Genomic DNA, 10,516 nt, shown 5'->3' with positions numbered 1-10,516 from the left:
CAAACATATGGGGGAAAGTTTTCCCCAATTTCAGTTTTGGTAAATTTGAAAATAAAGATCTTGCTTCTACTGACACCTACACAATAGATAAGGGATATCTGAGTACTCTGAAATCTGCAGGGAGAAAATGTATAGAATCCGAGCCTCATATAGCTCACAAACGCCCTGAACACTCAGGCCACGGTGGCTCCGGGAGTTAAGTAGCTTTAACTGACTCCCTGTGGTCCGCGAGTCTCCTGACTCCTGGCCTAACCTTCTTTTCCACAACCGCAAAGCTTGCGAGGCCCCAGCTAGAATGAAGGTCAAAGTCAGCAGAGTGATCTCCGCGGTAGATGAGCTGTGAGGGTCTTCCTATCCGAGGGAGTTTCGAAATGAGGTTCATGAAAGGGCATTTCTGAACACTTCATTTCGAGGACGCAGTCAAAAGATGCTCCTGGTGAGTAAAAATTAGGGTTTTTTTGAAAAAAAAAAAAAAAGCGCAGTTTCTTGAAGGCATGTCAGAAACTAAGAGCGGTGAGGTGGGAGTAGGGGTGGTGGGGAGTGGGAATCTAATAAAAGCACGCTCTAGGGCGGAAGGCAGTGGAGTAGAAAAGTGGCATGATTATTCTGGAGCTGCTTCAAAAAGGAATCTCCAGCAGAACAAGGGGGAGACCCGCAGGCAGGCGCAGGCGTCGGCTACTCCCAGTTGGGGGGAGCGCAAAACTGCGGGGTCACTTGGTCCGGGCTTCCCTCGCACTCACAGCTCGCTCCTCCTGCGGGATCTTGGTCCTCCCGAGCACCCCTCCCACCCACTCTGAGCTCCCGGCTCCTCCCCCACGCTCCTTGGCTCGTTCTCACTCCTGTCGGCGCGCCCCGGGCCCTCTCTGCGCCTCTAGGCGCATAGCACCGGGAGGCGCGTCACTGCGAGGCCGGCCTCCGCTCGCTTCTCTCCCTCCCGCCTCTCCGCTTTTAAGCTATCCAGCCAGGGGAGGCGGAAAAGCAGCCGGACGCGGCAGCTACCCTGCCCCCGCCGGCCGGAGGTGCGGTCCGTAGGCCCGGGAGCCCAGGCGGGCCCCTGGGGAGTCCGCACCGCTCTCGGAGAGCTGCAAGACTCGCCCCTTCCTGGCGCAGAGGGCGCGGAGGTGAGCCGGTCAGGGAAGAACGCGAGAGGAGGTGGCTGCTTGGGAGTTGAGGGTCAAGATGCGGTCGGCGCCCGGCGCTACATCCATCCTCCCTAGATTTTGCGTCTTCTGCGGGCGTCCGCCCTCAGCTGGCGGGGGTCCCTGATCTGGCACCTTGAGGTGGGCAATGGGAAGGGTAGAGAAGGGTATCCGTTCCATCGATTCAGGTCCCTACTCCACTTGGTCTTTCCCGAGCTCCCAGGAAGTACTGAGGTTGGGCCCAGGTGAAAGGAGGCCAGGAGAGACAACGTCCCAGGTAAGATGTTCCCCAAAGGGAATGGGCAGACTGGTGACTTTCTCCTCCCTGAGAATCTACCTGCCACTTCGGCTTGATGCAGCACATTCTAATGAAGATTATGCAGCGCAGCTTTCTAGTAGTCATTTTGTTTATTACCCAGTAATGTAATCACGGTGTGTTTGGGCCATTTTGTGTTAGGAAGTAATTGGCCTCTTCTTGGTGTGTCCTAAATTATCTTTGAGCCCTGTGTTCTGCCTCAGCCAAAACTTGTTGAAAATTATGCCCTAAAAATCTTGCTCTTAAAATAGAGCAGAGAGAGGAGAATTTTTGTCCGGAGATTTCCATTTATTATCTCCCCCACTCTTAGACAGGGATTGGTGTCAGTCTTTACTCCTCTGGCAGTGTGTTTTACATGGAAAAACTTATTCCAGGCTGTGGTTAATTATCTTTAATCACTATAGAGGAAATAGGAGAAATAGAATCAACACCAGCCCCCTTCCCATCCTCATGACTTAGATTAGATTCTAGTTTTGCTATCATCCCTACTGTTTGGAATCTAAATACTTATTTCTCTCCAAACCACCTCCCTATCCTTTTTTCTCCAGAATCATTTTTTTGTCTTACTTTGTTGAGATCCCTTTTTTCCCCTTCCTCCAGTGCTTTAATTTTTGCCATGCATCTTTCTCTGTCACTGCAAAGCTTAGTAGCTATTTAAAGAATAAACTACCCCTCCTACATATTTTGCAGAATACTGAAAAGCATAAGAGAAACTATATATGCTACCACTGGAATGGGGGCAGTTTTTGCTTCCCTGGCTAGAAAGTCTATTTGGTGGTAAAGAAATACGCAATGTCAATAATGATAAATTAGCTAACTGTGCAGGGAGGAAATGAAAAGCTTGACCCAAGTCACTTTTTATTGTACCGGTGTCATGGAAAATGTAGTGAGTGAGCATAATTGTATTTTGATACTGAAAAAAAATAGTATAGATGAAGGCAGAATTTAAAGTATTATAAATGAGTTATAAAAGTGAGAGAGGATACACAACACTTTAAAAGACCAGGTCTGCAAGTGTGGTAAAAGTTACAGTCAGAACATAAAGAGATGCATTTATCTGGCCAGGAACCATGACATTGAGGTTACCAAGACGTTGACATACTGTGACAATGACAGATTGCATGACATTGACAGATCGCCTAGGGCTCACATGTTTTGAAAAGCAAATAGAGAAGTCTGACCTAGAGACCTATTACATCTCTTTTGATCCTGACATTTTTTTTGATGCAACGACAGGGACTATTTATTGTATTTTTATTTAGTGTGTGCTAGGTAGTGTGGAGGCAATGATGGGCATGACAAGTGTGGTACTGCCCTCAAGGAGCTGACTGTCTGGCAACAATCAGGAAGTAATCAGTAAAGCAAAAAATGTATAAAATGGGCCAGGGTGTAGTACAGAGGTCAAGTGCTATGTGCGTAGAAGGCCTGATCCTCCATGTTCTACTGAGGTTTGAATCTTGGTTCCTGGCAGCTTGAAAAAAACATACTGAGTTTGTGTGTGCCCAGCCGAAACCAGAGAGGGTGGTTGCTGCGTGGCCATGCCCATCAAGGGTTGCTTTCTCCCTGGCAAATGTATGCTCCCACTAAAAAAAAGAAAAGAAAGCATAATGTAATTACAAAGGAAACTTAAGGGCTGAAAGAAAAGAAAAAAAAGTGAATTATTCTACTAAATGCATGTGTAAAGTTCCCAAAGTGGGAATGTGATGGGTCTTTTGTAATTCTAGAAGTGGATGCTATGGCTAGACCACAGGAAATAGGAGTTGGAGAGGTGAGCAGGGGCTAGCTCATCCTGGGCTATTAGAAGGCTAGGAGGTAGTGCTTGGAGCTCAGGAAGTGAATAACTGAGATAGAGTGGAGGCAAAGTCTTTGGTGAATATGTGAAGGAAACAAGAGGCTCTGAAGTTGAATGGTTCTCCACTGGAATGGTGACGTCCTGGAGAAAGATAACCATTGGGGTAGAGAGGACAACTATGCATGTAATGGGGACCAGGGTCTCCAATGATGAGGAATAAGCTAGAAGTCAGTAGATGACAGCAGGGAGGACAGAGGAAGGATTTTGTTTTTAAGCTTATTTATTTACTCCATGATGGAGAAGTAATTAGAGGCAGGTACCACTGACAGGGTCCTCATGCCCTGATCCATGCCTTCTCAGCCATCCTGGATCAGAGGCACACATGTTTACCCAGCACACTTAGGGAGGTCCTGGGGTGTGAACCCAGGACCTTTTCCATGTGAGTCCAGCTGCATGATAGTTGCAGTACTGCTGCACCACCATATAGCCCTGAGAGGAAGGGTATTATGAAATGCGATGAGCCTCACATAAACTGAAGGTTTTGTAAGAGAGACAAAGAAGAAAGTCAGATATGGGTTCACAAATTGAGGATTACATTTTCTTTTTTTTGGAGAGATTTTCACTGTAGGGCGCGTGCGCTCGCCAGACAGACAGAGAGAGACAAAGAGACAGAAAGCGAGAAATCACCCCCCCAGGGGGGATGGTCACGCCGCAATCCCTTCTCCTCCATTCTCCTCTCGGGATCTTGGGCACGCACGCAAACGTGCCCGGCGTGAGTTTTAAGCCACCGGGTCCAGGACACGAACCGCGGTCGACTACGTGGGAGTCCAGCGACATAGCCATTATGCTAACTGCTGGTTCCCAGGATTACATTTTCTTGATAACCTAATCAAATCAACAGGTTGTGCATGTCATCAAAATCTCTGAGGATGGCCATTTCTAAATTTCTATCATCTAGTAAACTAATGCCCTAGATGTTTATATGTGAAACAAATTAGGCCCCATTTTCAAATTGAACAGCGTAACAGCTGCCATTCAGCTAGAAGAATGTCAAGGAAATCCTTCTTAGCCGAAAACCTTAAGAGGCAGGAAGGTAGGTGCATCTGAGTGTGACTGCATTCTCTTAACTTGAGAAGATAAGTTCTTCAAAAAGTTCATGAAAAATGCACATCATAAAATAAGTTATACATGGATTTAAATATTTTTGCTTCAAAATAAACTTGTAATTCCATTTTTCCACAAACATTTTGAAATCCTCTTGAATACTCCTAAGTATTAAATTCATACAGTAGGTCAAATACTCATTCAAAGAACCATATACTATTTATTGTTATTATTATTTTTTAAATTTCCTATAGAGCACATGTGCTCAATGGAGAGAGAGAGAGGGAGAGGGACAAAGGAAATGAGAAAGCTCCCAATCACACTGCAATTCCTTCTCCACCATTCTCTTGGGATTTTGGGCAGACACACATACCAGTATCTCATGTGTTTCTTAAGCCACCACCACACTGGTGCCTACCATGTACTACTTAAATCACATTTTAAGAAAAACTCCTAAAATTGAAATGTTAAATATAAAGTGGTAATATTACCACTATTATGTAGCTTCATGACTTAGAGGGCTAGTTGGTGGCGTGGTGATTAAGCTGGCTGGTTATCATGCAGTCAACTATGTGGTTCTAGTCTCAGTGCAGTGGCTTTTGAAACAAGCTAGGCATGTGTATATGTGCACAAAAATCCCAAAAGGAGAAAGAAATTAGAAAGGATTGTGGCATGACTATCCCACATGGGGAGTACTTTCTTACTTTCCCTGTTTCTCTCTGCCAGGACACACTCTCTGGGAAATTTGAAATAAACAAAATAACTTAGAAATGAAAGAGTTGTAGTGTTAGAAAGAACTACAGGAGGCATATACAACTTCTGTTTTCTATTTAACAAAGGAAACTGAGATTCAAAGAATTCAGGTGATTTTATAAGCCTAGGCCTGTCCTTTCCCTGATACCACAGAAACAAAACTTCCTATAAATGACATAGTTTTGTCGGTTATTTAACTAGATTATATAACATCAAATAAAAATGTACACTCTAAGACATATTAGTGAAGGCATGGCATATGGAGCTAGCTACTTGGGAACTTGTGAAAAATGCAGAATCTTGAGCCTTACCCCAGACCCAGACAATCTCTGAATGTACACTTGAACAAGATCCTCAGGGGATCACATTTGCAATAAAGTTGAACAAGCACTGTTCTAGAATCAGTCCATTTGTAAACTGTTTTGCTCAGGTCCACAGGACATAGGATGCCTGAAGAACTGAAGAGAGGAACCTCCTTGTGAAACCGAGCAAAGTAAGGAATAGAGCCAAGAGTAAGGAGTAAGTCTTCAGACTGTGGTTATGATAATGAAACAACTTGGTTCATGAATGAGGCCATTAGACCTCTAAAACTCTCACTTAAAGGAAAGACAAGGTTTTCATTTCAGAATGCAAGGTGTTTTCTAGGATGGAAACTGCTAGCTGTGAGCTCAAGGACCCCAGGCTGAATGGCTCTAGGAACCTGAAGAGAAATTTGATTATCTAAGGCCTCACCAATCAAGAATGCCCATAAGATGATCAAGTCCTCTTGAACCAATCACTGAACTGATCATGGGCCTGGGACCTCTGCCCCAAATTTTGCCCTTAAAAACACATGTGGGGAACATCTTGGGGAGACCGGGTCTTTTCAGCATGAGCTGCCTGCTCTCTTTGCTTTGTGCTTTGCAATAAAGCTATACTTTCCTTCATCACACCATGTACTCGCTTGGGCCAGTGAACCTGATTTGAGTTCAGTAACACTTGCTGGGGGCATGTGCATTTGCCAGAGAGAGACAGAAAGGGAGAGAGAGAAGATACCCACTGCCCCTGTGATGGGATATGATCATGCCATATTGCTCTTCAACAGTACCTAGTGATTTATTTCAGCCTCTTTTCCCTCCATTTCGCCATCACATCAGGGAATCGGGGCATATGCGTGCATGTGCCCAGAATGTTTTTGTTTTTGTTTTTGTTTTAATTTTTTTAAATTTTTTATTATCATCATAATCTTCTTTATATTACATTGGATTACATATAACTTTACAGTGTATTACATTGTTTTTTCAAAAGGGAATGCCATGCATGTCAGTCAGTACAGAGACATTAATCTCCCCACTTCAACATTCCATATCTTTTCTGTTTTCCCCAATCATTATTTTATTATTCTAATTATTTTTTAAAACAGTCAATCGCTATTTCTCATTTTGCTTGTAAAAATACTTTGCCCATCATTGAAATACTTCTCAGACCAATCCAGTTGAGAATACTATACATGTCAACATCAACAGGTAATAAGTCATATCTGTTTCTCACTAACGTCCTGCCTCTCTATTGTTCACTTGCTGTCTTTCTCTATCCTCTTCTCTTCACTTCCCCCATTCCACACTGTCCTATTCTCATTAAGTACCTTCACTGCTTTTATGTCCTCCGATTTTTTGCTCTCTATCACAGAGTGCGGATAGTCGGTATATATTGAGTGGATACATACAATATCTTTCTTTCATAGCCTGGCTTACTTCACTCAGCAATAGATCCTCCATATCTGACCATTTTCTATCAAATTCCAGGATCTTGTTATTTTTTATGGCTGAGTAGTATTCCATAGAGTATATATACCACACTTTTCCAATCCATTCATCAGTTTGTGGACATTTAGGTTGGTTCCATGTCTTGGCAATTGTGAATAATGCTGCAATAAACATGGATGTGCAAGCACTTTTCTGACTGAGCGTTCTCCTGTCTTTTGGGTAAATACCCAGAAGTGGGATTGCTGGATCAAATGGTAGTTCTATTTGTAGATCTTTGAGGAACCTCCATATTGTTCTCCACAGTGGTTGAACTAGTTTACATTCCCACCAACAGTGTAGGAGGGTTCCCTTTTCACCACATCCCCGCCAACACTTATCACTTTTTATATTCTTAATCTTTGCCATTCTGACAGGGGTTAGGTGGTATCTCATTGTGGTTTTTATCTGCATCTCCCTTATGATGAGGGATGTTGAGCATTTCCTCATATGCTTTTTGGCTGTTCGTATGTCTTCCTTAGAGAGACTTTTGTTCAGCTCACTTTCCCATCTTTTAATCGGGTTAATCATTTTTTTTCGCATAAGGCACTTGAGTTCCCTATGTATTCTCGTTATCAGTCCCTTGTCTGAGGCATATTTAACAAAAATATTTTCCCATTCTGAGGGTTGTCGGTTCACACTTGTTACTGTGTCCTTTGCTGTGCAGAAACTTCTTAGTCTAATATAGTCCCACTTGTCTATTTTAGGGATTATTGCCTGTGCTTTGGGAGTCTTATTTAAGAAGTCTTTGCCTACTCCAATGTCTCCCAGAGTTTCCCCAGCATTTTCCACAAGTAGTTTTATTGTCTGAGGTCTTAGGTTCAGATCTTTGATCCATTTTGAGTTGACTGTTGTTAATGGTGAAAGATGGGGGTTCAGTTTCATCTTTCTGCAGGTGGATACCCAGTTTTTCCAGCACCATTTACTAAAGAGGTTTTCCTTTTCCCAATGGATTGACTGATATCCTTTGTCAAAGATCAGTTGGCTATAAGCTTTGGGAGTTATTTCTGGGGTCTCTATTCTCTTCCATTGGTCCACATGTCTGTTTTTATGCCAATACCATGCTGTTTTGATGACCACAGCTTTATAGTATATCTTGGGATCAGGGAGTGATATGCCTCCTACTCCATTCTTCTTACGCAGGATTGCTTTTGCAATACGAGGTCTTTTATGGTTCCAGACAAATTCTATAATTGTCTTTTCTAGATCTCTGAAGAATATCTCTGGTATTTTGATTGGAATTGCATTAAACATGTAGATTAATTTGGGTAGAATTGCCATTTTGATTATGTTAATTCTACCAATCCAGGAGCATGGGATGTCCTTCCACTTTTTTATGTCACTTTCAATGTCTTTTTTAAGATTCTCGTAGTTTTCTTTATAAAGGTCTTTGACTTTCTTAGTTAGGTTTATCCCTAGATATCTTATACATCTTGTGGCTACGGTGAAAGGGATTCCTTTCTTCAGCTCTGCTTCATTCAACTTGTTGTTCATAAATAGAAATGCTATAGATTTTTGGATATTGATTTTGTATCCTGCCACCTTACTGTATTCACTTATTACTTCAAGCAGTTTTTTCATGGATACCTTTGGGTCTTCTAAGTATACCATCATGTCATCTGCAAATAAAGATATTTTCAACTCTTCTTTGCCTATTCGAATGCCTTTAATACTGTTCTCTTCTCTGATTGCAATAGCTAAGACTTCCAGTACTATATTAAAGAGCAGTGGAGAAAGTGGGCAGCCTTGCCTAGTACCTGTTTTCAGAGGAAAAGCTTTCAGCTTTTCCCCATTCAGTATAATATTAGCTGTAGGTTTTTCATAGATTGCTTTTATTGTGTTCAGAAATGACCCTTCTATACCAATCTTACTGAGAGTCTTAATCATAAAAGGATGTTGTATTTTATCAAACGCTTTCTCCGCATCAATTGAGATGATCATATGGTTTTTATCTTTCTTTCTGTTAATGTGGTGTATTACATTTATGGTCTTGCGTATATTGAACCACCCTTGCATCCCTGGTATAAAGCCTACCTGGTCGTAATCTTTAGAAATAATTTTAGTAGGATAGGGGTTAACTCTTCCTTGAAAGTTTTGTAGAATTCACAAGTGAAGCCATCTGGGCCTGGACTTTTCTTTGTTGGGAGATTATTAATTACTGATTCAATCTCCTGGCTTGTTATAGGTCTATTTAGGTTCTCTATGTCTTCCTGATCCAGTCTTGGTAGATTATATGCAGAATGTTTTTTAAGCCACCAGAGCCAGGATTTTAATCACCATCAGCCATGTAGGATCTGATTCCCTGTGCTTAACTGCTGAGCTATGGAACTGGCCCTGTTTTCGATTTGAAAAGCCCTTGATTATCATGATTGTTATTTTAAATGCTATACTGGATACTACAGTGTATACTCAGAAGAATTCAGAACTTGGCTGTAGTAAACTTGAGTTCCTATGTGTTAATCTAATAATCTTTTCACCCTTAGATAATGTATATAACTAGAGATAAGGAAGTGGGTCCCTTCACCCTTAATTTTTAGATGAATGGAACATTGATTTCATTACTTCTGATTCCTTTAACTGCTCTCATGTAAACAGCCTAGAGGATGTCAATGGGTGTGGAACTACCCTGGTGCCTCTGATCCCTCCTTGTCCTTCTGAGTACCTGGGGCCACTCTAAGAGAAAGCAGATAATTACCACCCTTCTATCTTGAAAAGTATGAAATGTGTAATTGATTTTTTAAAAACTATTCCGTTTTCCCCCTTTCCAGGATCTGGCTTAGACATTAAGAGAACTAGGTAGGCCAACCACAGTGGCACATGCTGCTAGATGCTGCTGCTCTCAGACTGAGGCTATATAGGATGTTCAGGCTCAATTTCTAGCCCACCCTAAAAGCCAAACTAGGTGGTATACATGTGTAGTCCCAACTACTACAGAGGCCAAAGCAGGAGGATCATGAGAGAGTAAGATCCTGTCGTTAAGAAAAAACAGACGTGCTTGTCATTAAGGATGTCCTTTCAGGATGTAGAAAGTAGTCTTGGCACCAGCAGATGCCTAATACATGTTCTAAGCACACAGTAGATGCTCAGTATACGCTGCTTTGCTGTCATGGACCTACCTCAAGCAATTAAGACAGATAATGGGAGAAGACATCTTCATGGCTCCTGAGAACTAGTGATTTCAGGAGAATAAGTAAAATGAAGATTTTCCAGTGATAATTCAGCCTCCAGCCCACAAACTCCAGTGATTATACTTCAAGTTTGGGAAGAAACAAACTTTCCATAAGATGACTAAAAATCACTGCAGGACCACAAGAAATATGAGAAAGCAAGAAAATACGTCTCTTCCAAGGGAAAACAATAACTCCTCTTCATCCACAGACAGTTCAATGGAAATCATGGAAATGTCTGATAAAGAATTTAGAACATTCATAATGGTGAAGCTAACAGAGATGGAAGAGAAGAGAGACAATGAACTGCAGAAGAGAAAGGAGAAAGGAGCTGATGAGTTCCAGGAGGTGAGGAAATTGATGCAAGATCTAAAAGAGGAAATACACACTTTACAAAAGAATCAAATGGAACTGTAAGAGATGAAGACTGTAATACAGGAAGTCAAAATCTCTCTTGAAAGTAT

The 10,516-nt window shown here is 42.1% G+C and overlaps 1 protein-coding gene and 1 long non-coding RNA gene across 6 annotated transcripts in view; one reads left to right on the top strand and one right to left on the bottom strand.

Moving 5' to 3' along the window:
• The first annotated feature begins 415 nt into the window (after positions 1-415).
• The window catches only part of STEAP2 (STEAP2 metalloreductase), a 32,663-nt gene continuing 22,562 nt past the window's right edge, over positions 416-10,516 (top strand). For 2 of the 5 annotated variants that reach the window (XM_006169009.3, XM_006169004.2), the window contains exon 1: positions 416-436. In XM_006169009.3, the coding sequence (XP_006169071.1) occupies positions 428-436 (9 nt within the window). In that variant the 5' untranslated portion in view covers positions 416-427. Of the gene's footprint in view, positions 437-854; positions 1,122-1,362; positions 1,417-5,534; positions 5,598-10,516 lie in introns of those variants that run through there. The other 3 variants (XM_006169007.3, XM_006169006.3, XM_006169005.3) reach the window with 3 other exon arrangements.
• Positions 2,483-10,516, bottom strand: part of LOC102471707 (uncharacterized) — a 38,842-nt gene continuing 30,808 nt past the window's right edge. The window contains exon 3 of the long non-coding RNA XR_337478.2: positions 2,483-3,038. This is a non-coding gene — a long non-coding RNA (uncharacterized LOC102471707). The remainder of the gene's footprint in view (positions 3,039-10,516) is intronic.

Source organism: Tupaia chinensis, unplaced genomic scaffold, assembly GCF_000334495.1.
Source record: "Tupaia chinensis unplaced genomic scaffold, TupChi_1.0 Scaffold146650_1, whole genome shotgun sequence".
NCBI lineage: Eukaryota > Metazoa > Chordata > Mammalia > Scandentia > Tupaiidae > Tupaia > Tupaia belangeri.
Note: the sequence above shows the minus strand (reverse complement) of the source record. Positions and strands in the feature narration are given on the sequence as shown.